The sequence below is a fragment of the Echinops telfairi genome, unplaced genomic scaffold (genome assembly GCF_000313985.2).
Source record: "Echinops telfairi isolate 266 unplaced genomic scaffold, ASM31398v2 ScPeMD7_443;HRSCAF=831, whole genome shotgun sequence".
Classification (NCBI taxonomy): domain Eukaryota; kingdom Metazoa; phylum Chordata; class Mammalia; order Afrosoricida; family Tenrecidae; genus Echinops; species Echinops telfairi.
In genome coordinates, this window is record NW_022104341.1 from 25,424,397 (window position 1) to 25,446,883 (window position 22,487).

The 22,487-nt window shown below is 34.6% G+C and overlaps 2 protein-coding genes across 2 annotated transcripts in view; one reads left to right on the top strand and one right to left on the bottom strand.

Annotated features, from left to right (window-relative positions):
- FNBP1L (formin binding protein 1 like) overlaps window positions 1-22,487 on the bottom strand; it is a 61,857-nt gene that overhangs the window by 12,353 nt on the left and 27,017 nt on the right. Inside the window, exons 6-11 of the mRNA XM_045292038.1 lie at window positions 16,883-16,987; window positions 12,349-12,477; window positions 10,347-10,493; window positions 8,432-8,635; window positions 6,803-6,961; window positions 2,417-2,431 (exon numbers count right to left, since the gene is read on the bottom strand). Of these exons, the coding sequence (XP_045147973.1) occupies window positions 2,417-2,431; window positions 6,803-6,961; window positions 8,432-8,635; window positions 10,347-10,493; window positions 12,349-12,477; window positions 16,883-16,987 (759 nt within the window). The remainder of the gene's footprint in view (window positions 1-2,416; window positions 2,432-6,802; window positions 6,962-8,431; window positions 8,636-10,346; window positions 10,494-12,348; window positions 12,478-16,882; window positions 16,988-22,487) is intronic.
- LOC115870165 (translation machinery-associated protein 7-like) lies at window positions 10,794-11,145 on the top strand. The gene has a single exon (XM_030886155.2). The coding sequence runs from the start codon at window positions 10,794-10,796 to the stop codon at window positions 10,983-10,985; it is 192 nt and encodes a 63-aa protein (XP_030742015.2). The 3' UTR covers window positions 10,986-11,145.

Consider the following 22,487-nt stretch of genomic DNA (forward strand, 5'->3'; position numbering starts at 1 on the left):
CATCACATCATGTTCAAGTCTTGGCAGTTAAAATAAATACAATATGCATCTTTATTCAGCAGCAGCAACACCAACAATGTGAGAACATATAACATTTCTCATCCACACAAAGTACTGCTTTATATAAAACCTATTACCACATTCCCAAATCAAACTCACTGCTATGATAGTCAGCACATTAAAAATGTTCAAGCTGAAAAGATCAGTTTAAATAACTCAGCTAAGCAACTTACCTCTTAAAAACCAAAAAAAGGAAAAAAAACAAAACAACCTCACTGCCATCAAGTGGATTCGAACTCATATTGACCCTGAGAGACAGAGTTTCTGAGACTGTAACTCTTACTGGAGTAGGAAGTCTCGTCCTTCTCCCATGGAACCGGCTGGCTGGTGGTTCTAAGTGCTGACCTTGTGGTTAGGATCTCAACATATAACCACTATGCCATAAAGGCAACCTACCTCAAAAAGGGAACCTAATTAATAAACATACTTTAATACTACATAAAATCTTTGAAAGACTGGATTTGTTAAACCATTACTTAGAACCAAAACATATCTGACCATTAAAAAGAAAATGTTGAACTACATGCCGAGTCAAATTTAAATATATATTATATTCCAACATGAGTCTATTTTCAAGTATCCAGCCTAATAGCATCCACACCCGCTGTTCCTAAAAGAAAAATATAAACTTTCCTTTAAAAAAATATACTTTGATATGGAACTCTGGCTTAATTTGTCTTTTTAATCAGCTACATTAGCTATGCTATTAGAGGATTACTCAGCAGAATCAGTGTTAGCCATTATTGATTCCATTTAATGTAAACTCATATTTATGTAAGTTTTTATACACTCCCAAAATTGCTGACATCTGTCACTTTATTTTTCTTCTCCAAAGGATGATTTTTAAGAATATACAGTTGCATTTATCTTAAATGCTGCTAAAACGACCCCAGAACAAATGTACATGGGCATTGTCTTCTTTGGGCCATTTCTGCCTGTGACATAATAAAGCCACTGGAGCTTTACTGCACCATCTCTAGGAAGGCTTCCCTTACTTAATAGTAATTAACCAAAAAAAAAAAAAAGAGAGAGAGAGAGAGAAAGAAAGAAAACTCACATTTAGGATGAGCCATAATGGAATGTAACATTTAATTAACAATAGAACTCCTGGAATCTGTCCCCGGGGGTGTGCACAATCTGCACATTCAATAAGCCTAACTAAGAAAAGTAGAGCATTCTGTGTAAGAGGCTTTGTCGCCTCCATCTTCTACTCCACCAAGAGCAAGAATCAGTCAGCCAGCCAAATCTGACCTACATCAATGGACAGAACTTCCAGTGTGAGATCTCCTTAAACTCAGTAACAAATCCTCAACATAAATCGTTACACTTAATCTAATTTTGGATACAGATTTTAAACAGAATTTTAATATGTGCCAAAGATAAAAACTTTCTCGTTTATATAGTTTTAAATTTTTAAAAAGTTATTTAATGAAAGACATTTCAGTAATTTTCTAGACCTATTATAGTAAATTGTCCAGTGTTCTATTTATTCCTAATCAAACTTGGTCAAATTTGTTAGTAGTAAAACACCTTACCATGTGCACTTCTAATATCTCATTTTGACATAACTTAATCTTTTATAGAATACGAAAACGATACTAATTCTATCTCTTTTGGATGTAAACAAGCCCTCTGAGACACTTCGCAACTTCTACTACAAGGGAATTCAGAGGTCCAAATGTAGCAGCATGATAAAGAGTGATCTATTTTCCACCAACACAGAGAGAAACTATACAAACAACAACAATTTCTGGGCCAGGTCTTCACAATGCAGTTCTATTAATTTGGTTGAAATAAATGTGCACAGGGATATTCCAATCACACACACACACACACACACACGAACACACAATTTTAGACTACTTATGCTTCATTCTCTTTCAACAATGAAAACAAACAGTACAGCACTGACTCCATAATGAAACTGATAGGAAAACGATGTTCCTTATTTCTGGAAAATCTAATGATTCTTATGATAAGCTAAAAATCAAATTTCTATGCTCTTCTTGAAAGGAACCAACAATCATTTTTGTTAAATTTCTCTTCTGTATCAAACTTGAACTTTTGTTCTATCATGTAACTTTAAAATTAATATTCAACAATAATTTGTCCTCTTCTCTTATATGACAAGGATGTCTCCCAGTAACATTAAGAATTTAACAGGCTGGCTACAATTAACTGTTCAAAGAAATTAAGAAGTAGGTACTGGCATACGCCAGAACACTGGATACAAAATACAAAGAAAAATCACATAGGTGAAAATGTGTTGATGAACTGTACAGCTTGTTTTAAACAAAACAATGTTTGGAGAGTATTTAATGTTGGCACAATATATAGATCAGCACATAAGGCTTACCATCTTCACCGACCACTGAATAGTTCAATGGAAAACAGAAAGAAATGGTAAATTATTCACATGAAATCATAATATAGAAGATGCAATACCCTATACTTTTTCACAATAGTAAAATAAATTAAGTACATTTCACAATCCAAATAATTATGTCAGAAAAGCAACTTGAAGCACATTTTGGAAAATTAAATCAATTGCAAAAAAATAAAAAGCACACACTGATGATAATGGGCAGATATTTTCTAAGTTTAAGACATTGAAACTCAAAAGTAAATGGTAATTATTCTATCAGTAAGGCATACTTTTTAAAAAAATCTTCATACAAATAGATTTTATATATATTGCTCTTCATATTCTCAAAGTACAAGTATTTGAAAAGCAGAACGCTGAATAGTTGTCATTTTAAAAAGATTTCTATGAAGAATGTTGAAAGGTAAAAACACCATCTAAATTTTTATAGTTCAAACTAGTTTTTAATTTAAATGTGTTAGATGAAGGAAACAATTATACTTTCATAGCTTAAGACGTTTTATATTCTGACACATTAAAAGCATATTATCATCAAAATCGTTTAAAAGTTAGTTACCTAGATGTTCAAGTTTCCCCATAAATATTTCCTAAAGATAGTTTTGAATTTTGCTTTAAAAATAGTTTCTGTTCTTCAGCCTTTATTGTTAAATCCATGTACTCAAAATGCAACACTAAATATGTTAACTTTTAGAAAACTAAGATGTATTCTTTCTGAAAATATGAAATGAGACATATTGGGACAGGCCAGCTGGAGTGCTCTCACATACAGTATATACTGCATGTGTAACTAACGCACTGCTGCCATCGGTAGGTTAGGGGGATTCTGAAATTGGCACTGCGTCTGCAGCTATCCTAACGTCAGACACACAGACTCAAATACAGACAGAGACATGGGCAGACACCACACTCACACACAATCCACTGCCCTGAACAGAACATGCCATGGAGCTTTCTCCATAAAGTTAATCTGCACAGAGCTCACAGTCCCTACTTTTTTTTTTTAACCGTTTTCTAAATCATGATACTTTTAGAGGGTCGGGAGATGTCAGGTGGAATTTTACAAAACAATATAAATTTTAATAAATATCTGACAAAAATATCTACCCCTTATCTATGATTAATTGGCCATATGTATTAATGGTTATGATGATAAGCAAAGATGGCATGTTATCCATTATCTTTCCAAATTAAGCAGAACATTCTTTAGACTGTCAGTAGTTTTAAGAAACAAAAAGCACAACTTGTTTAACTATGATAAAACACCTGGTAAGGAAATAAGGCGGCTTAAATTAAACATCAAAATTCATGTCTTCATTAAATGTTATCAAAATAAAATTATGTGGGAATAAGAAATAAATATATATATAATATGAATTTGGTGTATTTTATATGATCATTTTCACCTTTGAAATTTCAAATGACGCACATTTTAATTTCTATACCAATATCTTTTACAGAAAATATTACCATAGCTATAGTTCAAATATTAAACGCTTGTTTCAGTTATATAATTTTACTACTTATTAGAAAATAAATTTATACTCATTAATTTTAGATTTTGGGGTATAAAAATGATATTCTTTGTAAAAATATTATTTTTCCTCTTTTTAAAAAGAAATACACGTCCACTACAAAAATGCCTTACTCTCAACTACCTAGAAATTTTCATACACCACTATACTTAAAAAAATAAACAATGGAGCTAAAAAGATTATCAGTCAATTTATTAAAATTATTCGCCGTAATTTCATTTAAAGATAGACCAAAACCCTGAGAACTAAACTCTGGAAAGAAAATATCAGAACAACTCAGGGAGGCTATAGGCTTGCGAATAATCTAGGCATAAAGCTTAGCTGTGTTACTTAAAAATCTATTGCTTTAAAAAATGGAGTGAAATGCAAATGAACTAGTTATAAAGTTATTAGTCATCCCTCAGGAAAGTTCCACTTTCTAACTAAAAATATTAACATTTTTCAACTGCTTACTGTTAGTGGGAACCATATACACTAGGTTTTCCTTAAAAAACAAAACAACAACAAAACGGCACTTTAGAAATGCCCTCAAACAAAAACACAGGTATTTAGGAAATATAGTGTCAAATAAAAAACTACTTAAAATAAGAATTTCTGGATTGAATGGTACAACTTAGCTTTAAGAAGACTGAAGATTTATTAACTGGATTGAGAAATATATTTAAATCCACAAAAATAGGCTTATTAAAGCATACCTGTTTCTGTTTTTGGTCTACACTAAGAAAATTCTGAAGTGGAAGGAAAACATCTGTATGGGTTAATTTTAAAATAATATCTAGTAAACTACTTAGTAGCAAGCAAAACAAATTTCTCAACTCCAAGACAGTAAGGCAACTTCCATGCTGGCTCCACTTCCCCGTCTCGTCTCCTAGCTCATTATCTGTCATATCTTCTATCTTGCAGATCACTTTATTCTCTGACACAAAAACCAACAGGTAAAATGGGAACATGTTGAGATTTTACAAAAACCAAGTCTATGGCCATCAAGTTAACTCGGAATCATAGTGACCCAACAAGACAGTTTCAGAAGACTGCAAATCTTGTTCAGAGCAGACAGGCTCACCTTTCTCCCACAATGCAGCTAATAGGTTTGAACTGCTGACCTAGAGGTTAGGGGCCCAATACACTGCCGGGGCGCCTCATAAAACCCATGTATTCTTAATATTAAAGCAATATATAAAAATAAAATGACCAAATAGTTTTAAGCTCTGCAGTTTTAACATATCCCTATGACTATTCTGTGTACAATTCTATAACCGAGTCCAGCAGATTCAATATGTAGGATTACAAAACCATTACAAAAATATAGTCACCAGGTAATTTCTCATCATTTATGTAATAAAGTAGCACACAGAAGCAACATGAAAATTAATTCTACCCTCATAATTGAAGCATCAAAAATTCCAAATGTGATTTCTTAAGGTCTTTCAAACAAAAGTGTTAAGGGCTTTTAAAAGTGATTAAAGGCATTTGGTAGTACTGGTAGGTACTACAGGCTTATCCAGACTTTTCAAAATGCCATCAATTACCTACAATGGCATCCACACACAGAAATAGGTAAGGTAGACATATAGAAGTTTGTGTCAATATAGGACAAAAGGAAGTCCACATAAGGATTTAACACAGTGGGACATTTCTGCTGCATTAGTATTGTCAGTTAAGTTGGTCATTGCTTTCATGGAAACATACGTTTATAATAAAGCAATCCTGTTCTGAATTAATATTATCTTGCTCTACTCATGGCCTAGAGAGAAACTCAATGAAAGGAATTTGAAGATAGAAAGTGCTACAAAAAACAAATCAGAAATGTAGGTAGGAAAGAAGAGGGGAGGGAGGCCAGAAAAATAGGAGAGAATCCAAGCATTGTGCAGATTTTTGTTAATAATGGTATTTTCTGTAACATTGATAGATTCTGATTTTAACTATGGGCCATCACTTTTGTTTTTCCTATGTCCACACAAATCTTATACTTGTATCTAAATTAAGAGCTGTGCACATTTTAAACACGCTCTTAAAATTAAACATAAACAAGAGAAATAAGCCTCATTAACATAATGAACTATACTAATTTATTTATCAGTAGTTTAAGAGTAGTTTTAAGAAACAGTCTAGTATTTGCTTCCTACTATTCTAAACATTTTCATTTGCTGAGTTTTTTAATGAGCCAAATGCTAAAGGATGGCCAACTTTACAAAACAAAATAAAGGAAAAACTATTAAATAAACATTTACTGGTTTTTAAATTCAAAAACAAATTTCATAGAAACTTTATCATTTGTATCTAGTACTTTTATAGGTTTTACAATACAAAATACTTTCTAAAATATTACCTTAAATTGATTCGCAAACAATCTTGGTATTTCAAATTCCTATCTTTAATTTTGTATTAACGATTAGAAATTATGTTTATAAAAGTAGGGTGATCAAAATTGAGCTGAATACTGATAGTGTCAATAAAATATTTTATAAATTGGCAGAAGTCAGCACTTGTGACAAATTATTACCCAGTGACAAATTACTGAAAGTCTTAAAAAATGTAAGTACGTTACAAGACAATGGTTGGACATATGATTTCACATAAACAAACAAAAAAAAGCTAAAATATGATTGTACCCAGCACCCTCTTTATAATACCATTCTTTTATGGTTGAATATTTCAAATGTTATAAAGAGGAGTTGTTTTTAACTTGAGGGCAGCTATACTTAATTCTGGGGTGTTTTTTAACTATGTATTTAAAGGAGAGCCTTATAATGAGGGTGGAGAGTATTGAAAGCCACACTACACACACAATAGGCCATCATGCACTTTAACCCATTATTAAACTTACCCCTCTTTTGAGACTTCTGAAAGAAGGAATTCTGGGCTTCCCTGTTTTTATTTCATTCATACAATAATGCACGGGCTCAATGGAGAATGTGAGAAACTGGGACCCATTAGGAGTACTGGATGTGAATAAACTAGTAGGGGTTAAGGGTGGGGACTGTGGCTAATATGGAAATAAAGAAAGGAATCAATAAGCCAAATGTGCATAGCTTTTTCCTAAATGAAAATTCTATTTTTGGCAACATACTTTTCACAAAATATATCTCAAAATTTTCTGTTCAAATGTTGTAAGTTAACATCAGTTTTCCCCAAACTGCCATTTTAAAAACTCAAATTTAATTTTAAACACATACCATATCACTGGATCATCTTACAAATTGAGATTAAAAATAAGAACACACACATTATAATGTTAGAGAGAACAATATGACCTAGATTAAATTTTTTCTCCCAATTCCTAAAATATTAGTATCATCCTGAATTCCTGGTTAGTTATACTTAACATGAATATGAGATAAAGGCAGCACCCAAAGCAAATATTATCCAAATAGGTAATATCACATGTAAATAACAAAACTGTAATGAAATTGTCACATACAACCAAAACGTTTTCATTAAATCGCAGTTTTCCTCTCAGACTGTATCTATTCCATCCTCATTTCACCTCCTTTTCCATTTTTTCAGTATTCCTTGGATTTCCAAGCTCTCCTTGCTACTCTAATGTGATTAAAAAGTTCTCATCTCTCGACTTCTCAACTGGACATTTTTAAAAGCATGAATAAAACTAGAATTAATTATAATTGTGCATTTAAAGATACTTAGAGGTATATCATAATTTGGGTTTACGTTTCATTTTATCTATACCCTTATCAAGACCATAAAAAGAATTAAAATAATCAGATATATTTTGTAATTCACAATTACAGAACAGCAGGTTAAAAATACATGCCTATTTCCCTTGCTATTATAATCACTAATTTATCAAAAAAGATAAAGCACTCATTTATTCCATCTGAGCTAGGTTTCTCTCTCTAAAATAAACCTACTGAACTAGGTTTATCTCTTTAAATAAACAACCTATCAAGGATAAAAATGAAACAGCCTGTTAAAAATTTGGATTCTACAAAGAATAAAATTCTTAGTCCTTAGTTTTTTCAATTAAGCAAGAATCTTAAACTCTGACCATTAAAAATTTATATGGATGATAAAAAAAATAATTTTGTATGATCTAGAAGACCTAATATGGCAGTTATCTTGTAGTGAGCAATTTACTATTGCTCACTCATTCAAACTGGAAATTGCAATTTAGTGGTCTTTTAGATGTGTCATAAGATTTACTTAGAAATTTTTATTGAAGTTTGAAATGAAATGAAATTTCAAAAGCATATCATTTAAGTAGATGTTGAAAATGACTTAATATTCTAACTTGCTTTAATGGTAGTCAAATAAATAGAAAATTTTTAAATTCTTAAGCATAAATTATTTCCTAATAAGTGAGAAGTTAACTGAATCATTCAAGTTGAAAATGTACACCTTCCATTAATAGTAAACCATTATCCATTCAATACCTACATTGATTTGACTGACATATTTTTAAAAGCTAATTAGCTTATAAGAATTTTATGACTTTTACCTTTGGCTTCTTTCCAAAGAGCCACAACTTGCCCTTGGCCTTTCCTACTGTGGTTTTGGCATCCATCTTCCCACCTTCCTGTTTGGATGTACTGATGGTCCCATCAGAAATGGTTCTATAAATATGCTGACTATAATCCTCAAATGGAAAATCTCCTGGAGGCTCAAATCCAGACTTGAAGGAGTCTACCACCATTTGAGAGTCCTACACACACAGGAAATAAAAGTCTTAAAAACTACTTACTCAATACCATATTAGCTTACCAAACCTTTATCAGTACAAGAAAAAAAAAATATTTGAAATAAAACCATAAATGAATAAAAAAAAAGAAAAACATTTGATGAACTATTTCTACAATCATTCAAAGTTTAATGTGGATGGTTTCTTCTGTGAATTTATAATAAACCCCAAATAGTTTAATTCCTGAAAGCTATACTAACTTAGAAGCAAATAATCAATTCATTAATCTATAATCACAAAATGTTTTTACTTAGTTTATTTTAAACCCACTGAAACTCATCTACGGACTGCTTGGTCAACAAGAAAGGTCTAAATGATAGGAAGCACATAGTAAGCTGGGGCTCCCAAATGCAAAGTCTCAAAGGACAAAAGACTCTTTGCAGGAAGGGACGGAAGGCCTTTGGAACAAAGGGAAAGTGTCTAATTGTCAGAGTTCACTGAGGAGTAAAAAGAGAAAGTCTCACTCATCCATCAGCGGGGAGAAAATCAAACTCACATCATGGAGTCGATTCCGACTCATAGAGACCCTATATAAACTATAGTAAAGATACACTGTGGAATGCTAATAGAGCCAACCGGGAAACTTCTCACTAACACTGCTGAAAGTAAAATACACAAATGTGAAAATAATATAAAGTTTAATACTGTTACTGAAACGTAATTATAAATGTTATATACATTTCCATGTGTATGGTTTACTGATACTGCAAACTCTCCCCAAACATAATACTTAATTTCCATAAACCACAGTCCACTCTATCTCCTTTTTTCCCTTTTTTGGTAAAAGTAGAGTCTGTCATTTAGTCAAAAGTCATCCTTAATTCATACCATCAGTTTTCACTAAGCCCTAGGGAAAGAGAATGAGGAGGAGGAGGAAAGAGGAAGAAGGGTCTGATGATATTATCATGCATATAACTTTGAATCCAGCAATATGCAAATATAAAAGCACCTCAGAACTCTCAATTTTTAAGTCTTTTCTTTGCTCAAGCTAATTTGAGTTAGAATTACATTATCTGTCACCAGAAGAGCCTCGCCAATATAAGATCAACTTGATAGGCTTGCTGTGAAGATTAAAATACAATAAACAGCAGGCACTCCAAACGCTGGTTCCCTTCTGGCTTCCCCTCCCCCTCACCTCTTCAGTATTTGTGGCCTACTTTCACAAATGTGACACTTTCAGGTCACTCACTCAACATTTTCTGAGAAATGATCTGTTAAAGATCCTATGAAACCTTAAACAAAAATTAGAGGGGTTAGAAGAATTAGAATTTTTTTAAAGTGTTTTGTTTTTTAATTATATAAAAACACAGATAAGAAAAGGCCAGCGTCATTATGTGAAGAGGTAACATAAGGCAGACCAGAAATCTACTCTTACTTTAACTGGATGTTTTGTTGACCAATTGAGCACATTTAAGAATATTTTAGTTGTTGCTATCCCAAGGAACACAGATTTTTAGTTTTTAAATAAAATATGAGCATTTTGAACGGTCCTAAAAGCCCAAGTTAGCCCACTCCAACCCATTCTAAAGTTTTCTTCTAGAGATATAATTTAGAATAAACTTCTGATAAGATTACTTTATTAAAAAAAAATTACTTTATTCTTTTCTCTGCTCATTTGACACGCTGTACAACTAAAGCAAACACATGTACTCCAAGATAATTATATAGCACTTACTCTTCTTTCATCAACAGATTTTGCTGCAAGAATCATTCCTTCCAAGCATTTTGAAATGATAGGAATAACTTTGCGTTCTGAGTCTGCAAACCCTCTGTAGCACTCACTGAGTTTGATAGTCCTCCTTTCATCCATTTCTTGTAGTTGCTAATAAAGAATGTTTAAAAGAATGTTTTAAAAAAGGAAAATGGGATTTTTTCATTCTAAAAGAAATCAATTAATGACTCCTAAAAAAAAAAGTTTTCTTAGACTAACAGTTATACTGTTCTTGTTAATTCCTTTTAACAAGTGCTATAGATTTACAATATTTAAAACCTGAGGCCTGTTGAATAGCTAAAGAATGGATGGATAGATGTCGGCCCGCGAAGGTGAGTCCCCAGGACCTGGGGGCGGGCGGGACCCGGCGAAGACTGGGCTGGAGGCGGCGGGGGCGGGCCGAAGGCGCTTATGTCGCCCACAGGTGGCAAGAAGCAGCTCCTGAAACAACCCAAGAAGCAGAACAAGGAGATGGACGAGGAAGATAAGGCTTTCCAGCAGAAACAGAAGGAAGAACAAAAGAAACTGGAGGAGCTAAAGGCGAAGGCCGCGGGGAAGGGGCCCCTGGCCACAGGTGGAATTAAGAAATCTGGCAAACAGTAAGCTGTTCTTGGTGGCTGAGGCAATGGTGACCCTTGATTCCGTTCCTGTGTAAACATCTGGATTCCCTGCTAGAACATTTGTTGCCACTTATAGTTAGAATGAAGTGTTGTCTTGGAGCCTGCTGTACATTAAGAATAAACTTTTGTAAAAAAGAAGGAAAAAAAAAAGGATGGATAAAAATCAAGACTTTAGTACTTAAAACCAGGTGGCACTGGTTTTCAGACCTTCTTAAATGGACCCCTTACAAGCTCTCTGCCCCACACTACTCTCAACGTTCACTCTTCAGTAAGAGCAGTTTCTGTTTAAGCTTTCAGGAAACATTTCCTTAGGCCACGAGTTTTTCTCTCTCCCATGAAGCAACTACACTACTGCTAGTTTTCTTACCATTTTTCCTCTGAAGCTTCACAGTTTTATTTTGGAGTTTCATTTTCAAAAAAGAAGGGTTCCCCAACATCATAAAATGGCACAACTGCTCAGCAGCAAGGACTAACAAAAAGATCAGCGCCAAAACATAGGGCAATTTGTCTTCTGGTCCTAACAGGGCCTCCTGACAATATGGAGCAGGCTTAGCCAGTACACTTGGAAAAGCCCCAAAGAGTAAGGACCAGCAAGCTTGAAGCTCCGGATTAAATGACCAGAATCTGATATCCTCCCTAGTCCACCAACTCTTATTGAGCTGCTTCTGATCAACTAACTTTCCTTACAAGGAAAACAGGATATTTGTATTGACACTCTTCTGCTATCCCAGATACTACCCACACTTTCCCGACACTCTTTTTTCCTACTTTCTCTTCTTTCTACACTAGGCAGTAGCACAATGTAACCCTTACATAGATTCTGGAGTTTGTATTTAGGAAGGAACTCCTATCAAATTGGGTAGGATTGCTAAACTAGCCCAGGCCTGAATTATATTTATGAGCACACAAAAGTCAGGCTAGCAAATACATTTTATAAGGCTTATTCTGACACCTGGAATAATGCCAATGATTCTGGGATAGTGTCAAAAGGCAGTATCTCTACTTGGGTGAGTATGTTACAAAAGAAATTTCTAGTGAGTTCCCTCCAAGATCAGGATATCTTCTTTTCATGATAAATATTTAATGATACAACATTAAAGTTTATCTCAAAAAGTTACTGTTTTGGTGGACTGCTAATAACTGCAAATAATAAATAGAAAAACTTGTGATTTAAGAAGTTAGCAAAAATTTACTTTTCGATTCCTTAACCAGAAAGAAATCTCTCAAAGACTACTGAATCTAGAAATATTCTGAACCCATTCTGAAATTCTAAAGTTAAATTTTACTTTTAAAAACCAGCACTACCAACTCTCAAACTGGGTTAACGTCAAACATCTAAAATTTACCTTGTAAATCTGGGGAATCACTACGTAGAAATGTTTGTGTTGCTCTCCATTAAAGTTTTGTAACTGTGCAGCATATTCATTTTTATTCTCATCAGCCATGTGTGTACGCAGATTCAACTGATGCTTAGCCTGCAAGCAAATTAGTCAAATCATCATCATCAACAAAATCACGGCTAATTTATTTTTCTAGGTTAAACTAAAACTAAGTCATATCAACAGAAAAGCCAACATCCGGACATCAAGAGAATAACAAGGTGGTAAGTTTGCTAATTTTCTAATTGATATAATTGATATCAATCAATAATAGATATCTAATTGATATCATTCAGAGTTTAATAAGTGACATCATAGGCTGAAATAGTAAGCTTTTAATCAAAACAAAAAATAGCTTCAGTGATTATTTAAATTAGTAGTAAAACATTTCTTTAAATCATATCAACTTATATCTAACTCAGAATCACTTAAACCAAATAATTACAATAGAACATATTTTAAATAGAAAGGAACAATAATATTCCAATAACAGTACTCAACAATGATTTTCATCTCTTTACAAAACCAGAAGTACTTAAAGAAATATGATAAGAGCTTCAAATAGTGGGAAAATTCCATTGTTTTTAAATTTCACTTTTCTGTGAACTTTCTGAAGCCCATCATATAGTTATGTTCATCTTAATCTCTTCTGGCAAAAATACTTCTCAACTATTGCTTACACTGGTTAGACAAAGTACTTCAAAGTACTGGCAAAAATACTTCTCAACATATTCCTTACACTGGTTAGACAGTCAAAGTACAAACTTAATACAAATTGTCAATTCTGGATTTATTAAAGGCATTCCTGATTTTATTAAAGGGGAAAAAATTCAACTGTTTTAAAGTAATAGGAAAAATCAAAGTTAGAATTCAGCTAAATTTCCTACAATGATCCAAGAAATAATTTGACACAAGTATGGGAATGTTTTACAAATTGTTAAGCACATTGTAAATACAACACTGAATTATTCTAATTTCAGTTTCAACAACTGCAGTCCTTGACCTAAGGCCATTACTTCTTGTGAACTCAGGGACAAACTGGCCTACAAACTTTGTTGGTACCCCACCAAGGTTCCTGGTCCTGCCGAGCAAGTAGGAGAACAAGGCTTGGAGTTAACAACTGAAGCCTCCTGTTGGCATGTTCCTGGCTCCACAGTAGCTACTTCTTTTTTTTTCAAAGGAAGCTCAGTAATCGGCCTGCTCTGCCCACCTCCACTTTCTCCCTCCCTATCCCCACCCCTGCCACCAAAAAAAAAAAAAAATTTATCATCAGTAATTGCTTCCAGAAGGAGCCCTGGTGCCATAGTGGAGTATGAGCTGGGTTGCTAACCACAAAGTCAGCAGTTTAAAATCCCAACTGCTCCTCAGAAGAGAGATGAGCTTTCTGTCCCTTAAAGAGTTACAGCCTCAGAAACCTGAGTTGGCATCGACTCCATGGCAGAAAGCCTGCTTGTGTTTGGTTAATTCTGAGTTGCTTCCAGCTATGTTTCCTTTGCTCCTTGGTTACTTAAAAGAGAATTCTACTCTTCTATTCTTAGAGCAACTCCTCAAAACATTCCTAATTCTCTGAAAAATAAAGGAATTGCAAATAAACAAAACAAACCAAAGCATAAGCCGTAAACATAATTCTGAACAAATTAGGCCAAGTTAGCGCTTATAGACATGTTCTATCAGATCAAAAGGTATTTGCCTAGCTCTTAAGTGATGTGATACCCCTTAGACAAATGGAGTAAAGAAGAGTCCAGTTAACAAATAAAACCTTAATTTACCTAGTTTATAAAGTATGTACTCAACCAAGGTTTGATAATAAGCCAAATGAATCTTTAAGGAGTCAATGTCAATCTGCAAGGAAGTCTCCCATGTATAAAATAGTACTATCTCCTACTTCCCTGTGGTTCACTTTTTTAACTGTTTTATTAGCACTTCATCTACATGTCATATAATTCAATCATATCAAGAGTTGTACAATTATCACCACAGTCAATTCTTGAATATTTTCTTCTTCCTTGGACTCATTGTTATTCAATATACTTTTTTTTTGTAATTGTGGCAAAAACATACAAAATACACAAAATACACACAAATATCTCCAATTCCACAACTTCTACATGTATAATTCAGTGCCACTGATAATACATGTTGTACAGCCATTGTTGATAACCTTTTTCAATTAATCCACCCCTGCTAACATAAATTCAATGCCTTCTAAGCAACATGTAGATCACATTTAACCAAGTCTTGATAACAGTGATTAATTGTGTATATAACATGATGCTAGCGGTGGGTAATGGATGACCACTATCAGGATCTAAAAATCTTAGCAACGGGACTGAAACTAATAATTGACTCAGATGTATATCTAAATGACAAATACCAACAGTACAGGTTCTGTTTGAGAAATACATATCTATACACCACAGCATTCGTGAAGACACAGGGAGTTCAGTTAAGCATCAACTCACCATGAATCAATCCAAACTGCAGTGCCCAAGATGTTGACGCTTAATTTATTTAGACTGTAATAACACAAACCTGGTATTCAGAAAGAGAATACTCAAGAACACTCAAACTCAGGACTGATCAGATTATACTTGGAATATTATATCCATTTTGACGTAACGTACTTTCATTGGGTATTGATAAAGTATATCCAAAGCAAAGTAATAAGAATCAAAGATAACTTATAGCTGTTGAATATGTGAAGTGAAGAAAAAAGAAGGTTCATCTGGTGGTCAACAATCTATCTACAAATATCTAAGATATGAGGGGAAAAAATATATATACTTTCTTTTACTATGATACCTCAAAGAAATGGAAACTAAGTAGGGAGTCAGTGGTGTCAATAAAAGAAAATGTTAAAACTGCAAACACACCCTCACGTGTACACACACACACACGTAAAACTGCCTTTTGGGCAGTGGTTTTCAACCTTCCTAATGTCGCAACCATTTAATATAGTTCTTTATGTTGTGGTGACCCCAAAACATAAAATTACTTTCATTGCTACTTCATAACTGCAATTTTGCTACTGTTATAAATCGTAATGTAAATATCTGATATGCAGGATGTATTAGGTAACCCGTGTGAAAGGGTCGTTTAAACCCCCAAAGGGGTTGCGACCCACAGGTTGAGAACCGCTGCTTTAGAGTATTTATGGCAAGGAACATCTTAACACTAAAGACATCATTGTGTAGGAAAGAAACAAATATCACGAGCTGCACTGAAAGAGCTATAAGGCCATTCTAATCTGGAGTTTATATGATTTTGGTGCTTTGGTGGGGTTTTTCATTTGTGTGTGTGTGTGTGTGTGTGTGTGTGTGTTTAGATTGTGTGTGTGTGTGTGTGCGTGTTTAGAATATGGACATTAAGTTATAAATTATTCTTCTGCTATCTTTATTCTCATTCTGATCCTACAGGGGATTATAAAATTCTAAGGATCTTTAGTGGTGTAGTGGCTAAATGCTTAGTTGCGAATGGAAAAGTCCAAACTTACCCACCAGCTCTGTTGGAGAGCCTGCTTCTGTAACGATTATAACCTAGGAACCTACATGGGATAGTTCTACCTGTCCTCAAGGGTCACTATGAGTTTTAGACAACGTGTCAGCAGTAGGTTTTTTGAAAGATACCATATTGGAACCCTGGTAGCACAATAGACAGAGCATCCGCTGCTAACTAAAGGTGGAAGGGTCCAATCTACCAGGCACTCTGTTGGAGAAAAATGTCTGCTTCCATCAAGATTACATCCTTAGAAAATCTGAGGCAGTTCTACTCTGTCCTATAAAGTGGGTCATTATAGATCAATTTAAGAGCAACAGAACAGGAAGTATGGAGAAAGGGTAGCTAAATGGTAATGAACATGTGGCTAATCTTATCAATAGTTATGCTACAAAACACCTACCGCAAAATCAGTGACAAGAAAAAGTTTGGTTTTCCAAAATGAACGAATATATACATAAATACTTAATATCACATACTTCTGACCATCTTACCATTTCCCTTCGGTAAAGTTGGGGCAGCAAGCTACTGGACTCCTGTTTGCATGCTACATTAACATACCTTCGGCTTTCTACTGTTTGTTTTTCCTCTGTGACTGGAAGCTCTCTATCTTTTCTATACATTTTGAATGTAGCAACAATATGATAATTTTGGTCAATAAATAAAACTAGCACATCTTAATTACCTTCTCAGATCAAACCAAATCCACTGCCATCAAGCCAATCTCAAATCAGAGAAACCCTATCCAGGGTTTCTGGGCCATAAATCTTTACAGGAACAGACAGCCTCAGTTCTCTCCCTCAGAGCATGGTTGATGGGTTTGCCACCTGGCTAGCTCCTTTCTTTTTAGACAAATAAGTATAAATTATAGACAAATATCTGTGTATCTTAGATTCAAATGAAATTTCACTTAGCGTTAACATTTAACGCTAATATGGATACAAATGTTATGATTATTTTCAAGTAACAATATTTTAATAATAAAGCAATTTAGATAATTTCTTACCTTTTCAACATCTGCCTTGGTTGCATTAGTGTCATTATCCAATCTTTCATAACTCTGTTGTGCCTTTTCTGCCTCTCTACATTCTCTTTCAAATTTCTTTTTACTCTGTCAAAAGAAGTGAAATACCACACTGAGAAATACAATGAGAACTATCTTATTTAAGAAATAACTAAAATGAAAAAAAAAAAAGAAGTAAAATGAATTGCACACTAAAAATAAAACCTGTCCTTTCTTAGAAAATAAACCTCACTACTAAAACCAATTCATGATCTTAAATACAAGGCCTTAATTCTAAACTGTCAAGGGAGAAAAAAGAATAAATCAAAGGCACAAATGAGCTAATATTCGTTACAAACTCAACTCCTCCCAATAATTTTTTAAAAAATATCACATGTGCTTATAATTTTTTTTACTATATACTTAATCTTCAGCAAAAGAATTTTTGTTTCCTTTATATTTTCATTGGTTTTGTTTGCCTGACTGGTTCTAGAGTTTGTTCTTAACTCTTCTAATGTGGTTTAGAACTCTCTCCAAAGTACTGCTGTACAGTTTCTACTGGTGTCCCAAGAAATGCCTCAGCTCACACTAGAACCAAGTCTTTTTAGAAAAATAATAATAATCTGACTTTAATGTGACTCTGCCAACATTCATAGTATAATGGTATTTTGCCTTTCCCTAACTTTTTTTAATCCTATGTGGTTGTTCAGTTTCATTGCACGTATTTCTAACTCAATCCCACTCACTTACAAGTCTTTATAAATATCTTCTGATTCAAATCAAACACGTTAGGAATTCTCACAGGGTAATTTTCCTGATTAAATCTCTCTCAAGCCGCCCTGATCTGCTGAAATAGGAACATTACCATCTAGACATCTGCATAACTGTTACACGAGATTTTCCTTCACCACTGTCATGAGCATTCGTCACTTCTCTAGAGTCCCTATTTCCAAGTACCATAAATTTGCCTTTGGATGAAGTACAGCCAGAATGCTCCTTAGAGGCGAGGATGGTGAGATTGGTCTTACATACTTTGGACATGTTTCAAGACAGACTAGTCCCTGGAAAAGGACAGCACACCTGGCAAAGTGCAAGGACAGAAAAAAAGAGGAAGACTGCTAACATGATGGATCGAGACAGTGGCTGCACTCATGAGTCAAATGTAACAACAGTTGTGAAGACGGCACAAGACTGGACAGCAGTCCATTGTGTTGTAAGGAGGGTTGCTGTGCGTGGGCACCAACTTGACAACTCTCAACAGCACTGCCAGGTTTACACACCTTTCCAGTTGACTTCTTCATTTTGCTGGAACACATTGAGCAGTAACTCCTTAAAAGGAGAACATTTTTGTGGGAGAGAATTTTTGAGTGTCAATGCTGAAAATAGCATCACTTTTAATTGATAAAATTTGGATGAGTCTAGAACTCTAGACTGAAAGTGACTTTTCTTCAGAAATTTAAAGGTATTACAATCCCACTGTTTTCTAATATCCTGTGTGACTACTGTCCAATCTCAACCTGACGCCTGATCCTTAGTGTAAAGCATACCCCCCCATTACCCCCACCCCCCTTTTCTCTCCCCTTTCTGAAAGCTGGTAAATAGTCTCTTTCTTCTAAATGTTCTGACATTTCATAAAAACTCATCATTTCTTGTTGTAGGATCCACTGTGCTGGGCATCTGGAAAATCCCTTCCTTTTGAAAACTCACATCTATCAGTTCTGAGATATTTTTCCCAAATTATTTTTGTCTGGTCATTTCCTGTTTAGAATACATATTATTTTGAAAATAACCTACTACTGAGTCTTCTATTTTCCCTCCTATTTTCAATCTGTCATTTTGTTCTATTTCCTGAAGAAAATGTCCAACTTTATCCTTCATCTTTCTATTGAGTTTTTTGTTTCTACTAGCATATACACAAAAATACTATACAAAATACTATTTTTGTATATATTCCTTTTAAGTAGTATTCTCTTCTTGTTTTGTTGATAATTGTGTCCTCATTTTCTTTTAGAACATTTAGAATAGTTTTGCAACTTTTTTATTTTTGTTTTTTGTCATTATGTTCCTTGCATAACTGCTGTTTCTTCTAAGTTGGTTTTTATTCTCCTCTCCCCAACTCGCTCGCCTTCACGCGCGCTCTCTCTCTCTCTCTCTCTCTCTCGCTCTCTCTCTCTCAGCAACTCTTATTAGATGTTTTCTTTAAATGATTGGAGACCCTTGGTTATCTGTTCTTATTTAAAAGGCCAATTGAAAGCTTTGCAAATGGAGCTTGTGGATTATGGCCTTTCAGGATAAGCTAATGTGATCAGCCAGTTTCCTTGGAGAAACCCTACTATCAGTATCTTAGCACTGTTAGACTTTTTTTTCTCTAGCTTGTTGGAATCTCCAGAGCAGACTCTCGTGATGCTTTGCCCCACTGCCTGCGTTCTGAGAAATGCTCAAGAGGGGGAAGCAGGGACTCTCAACATTTTTTATTTACTCACTCCTTTTTCAGAACTAGTCACAATCTCAATCTCTTATCTTGGGTCAGACATGTCCCTCTCCCTGTGCTGTCCTCTGAAGTGAATTATTCGGGGGAAGAAGGGGAGCCATCTTGGAGATTACAAAAGTACATAGGGAGTACAAACCTGGATTCTAAAGCATATGACTACTAAATCAAAGGGTCTAAATTTCTCAAAGGATACTTCCTACTCCCCCAATTTGACCTTCAGGCAGAAATAAGTTTCTTAGCCAGTGCTCAAAGTTCTCAAAGTTACCCTTTCACTAATCAGGCTTTAGTCCTTTCAAAGGTTCAAACTTTAAATAGGGATCACAATTACAACTTCTAGTCCATGCATTCACTATACCCCAAACCTCTGCACTCTTTTTCTTAGGATGGTCCCACATCAGCTCATATGTACCTATTATCTTGACTTTCAGTTTACTCTTAGTTTCTAGCAGTTAAAGAGATTTCCATTTCTTCAAGGTGGCTCAGCTGAAAGTTTAAAATATAGTAAAAAATACATTAGCTAGTACATCTATGTATCTGTAGTCCAAAGGCTTCTGTGTTGGCTCATGCCAGGAAGTCCCTATAATTTGTTTCCAAGAAATTTTTTGGTAATTTTTTAAAATGTAGACCTTATTGAGGCCAACATTTTAATTTATAGAAGGCAGCAAATTAATTCATACAATTCTCAGCACATAAAGTATCCAAATGTGCATATTATATAGAATTTCCCATGAAGATGAAAACTAACTACACATTTAACTCTCTGGAATACAATTCGGAGATGTTTTCAAACTGACTAGGTACATGTTATTAATTATGGTATAATTTGAGGGTGCTTGTATAAAAATATTTTTATATTAGTTGCCTTAATATTAAGCCTACCTCATTTCTTTGCAACTACAAAAGAGCCACTACTGTAGTAATATTAACAAATAGTATTCCTCTGAATGGAATCATTATACAATATATATGAATATATCCCTCAAAAATTTTCTTTCCATCCTTGTGTGGAAGACTAATCGAGAGCCATGATGTGCTTCCATCCTTCATCCTTCCTTGCACAGCAGAACCTGGAAACAGCAGATAGTCCTTTTCCAGTCTCCCCACAGCTGGGCAGAGGTAAGTAATCTAAAGTCCACTGGGGGCTTTCTGAGAACGGATTTTCTTCTTTGATTAAAAAAAAAAAATCCGAGACAGAAGAACAATGCTCCCTATGACTCTGGAAACAACTGAGTATGTTGTGCCATCTCGGTCTTTAAGCCAACTTCCAAGCACAGGGGCAAGCCTGAGGGGGGAGAAAGCACATGGTGAGATGCCAGACGGGGCAGACAGAAATGGGATCCTGCCTCAGTGATGTCACTTAGCTCCTGCCCAACCCTGGGACTGCTCTTGTAAGCTTGTGCTACTCGGCATCTATGCTATACCTGGCATCTAAGACTTGTTTTCTTAAACTTTGACTATTCCTTCAAAATCTCCTTTACAAGGCTGCTCTTGTTTGTCCACATCTTAAGTGCCTGTTGCTACCTGAGCACACTGATTTGAGTATTATTTTGTTTAACCTGGGGTTAATAACTGACTCTTTCAAACATTGTCTCAGTTTCTACTACTGTCACTCGTTCAACTTGTTGCCCCCAGTTCTTGATATCGCCACTAGTTCATACATGCCAAGAATTCCACCAATTTTATTTTCTTGACAAAACAAGAAGGCATGGAATGGGATACTGCACATGTAGAAACACATTACAATGAAATTATGAGAGCAGTAAAAAGTTTGTGGAGAAATTCCATTAGTCCACAAACTTTCTGACACCTCTCATTTATGTCAGTCTGCTGCCTGCTCCCCACCCCCAAATGCACATACACATACAAAAATGCCTCTCATATTTACTTTCAAGTCTCCAGAACATGCATAGCATGTTAGGGATGCCTTCTGAAAATATTAGTTGAGCTGAACTCACCTTTGTTGTATAGCATTGTTAAGAACTTAAAAACAAAAACCTCTCCTCTATAATTTTTGCATTATAGAACACATCTGTTCTACAATGGGTCAGTACATACTAGCTAGGATGATTTATGCCAATGCCAATTTTCAATGCCAGTGACTCACAAGTGTAGGAGTTTGTTATTCTGTGCAAATGAAAACACACACATGCTTATTAGCTGGCAGATACTAAGAATGTCAATGAAACTCATTTTTAATTTAATACACATAAACACTCCCTAAAAGTCTTGGTTCAACCAATTAAAAGGGAAATGTACAGACTATTAATATACCTAAAAATTCTCAATTAGCCTAATAATTTAAAACTTATAGCAATGACAGCTATCTAGTTGATATTTAACCTAAGCTGTGAATATTCATTTTAAAGGGAAGAGAAGAAAGGCTGAAAGTACTGTATGAGTTTGCTTTTTCTTGATGTTACCGTTCTTTTATCCAATAACCACAGGTTAAATGAAAAACTCCATTCAGCATAAGAAATATGCATTGTTCCACTCAAAAGTATGGAAGAGTAAATGGCTTGCTAATCTAAGAGTTCAAAAAGAACATGAATCTTACATTACAAAGCATCATTTGGCACAGCATTTGAACAAAAAGACAGTAGAGTTTGTACATAGACCAGTAGTTAATAGTTGCACGTAATGGAGGCACCATCTTATTTTTTTAAACGTGCAAATGCCAGGATACTTAAGAACAACAATATTAGCAAGTACCTTTGGGGAAAAGCCTAAACATTTTTATGCTTTTATAATTTTGGCCTATATTTTATTTACTACAATGCATGATGTATCTGACCAGAAGCTACACATGACAAGCACAGAATTACAGATGCAATGAACTGGAAGAAACACAACATCATCGAAGCCACTCTCTTCAGTTTTCATATGCTAAAAATGAAGTCAGGAGAACTCAGTGCTAGAGAAAGGGGGATAACTAGAATAGGGGTCCCCTGAGTTTCAAATGGTCTTACAAGAGATCACCCTGCTTCCCTATTATTTCTACTCTCTATCAAAATTTTAAGCAAAGTCAAAAAGCATCTTCCCAAATGTTCCCAAAGATCTGAAGATTAGATAGTTGGTACATACACAGAAGCCAACAGAAAAGAAAATCCTACATTCCAC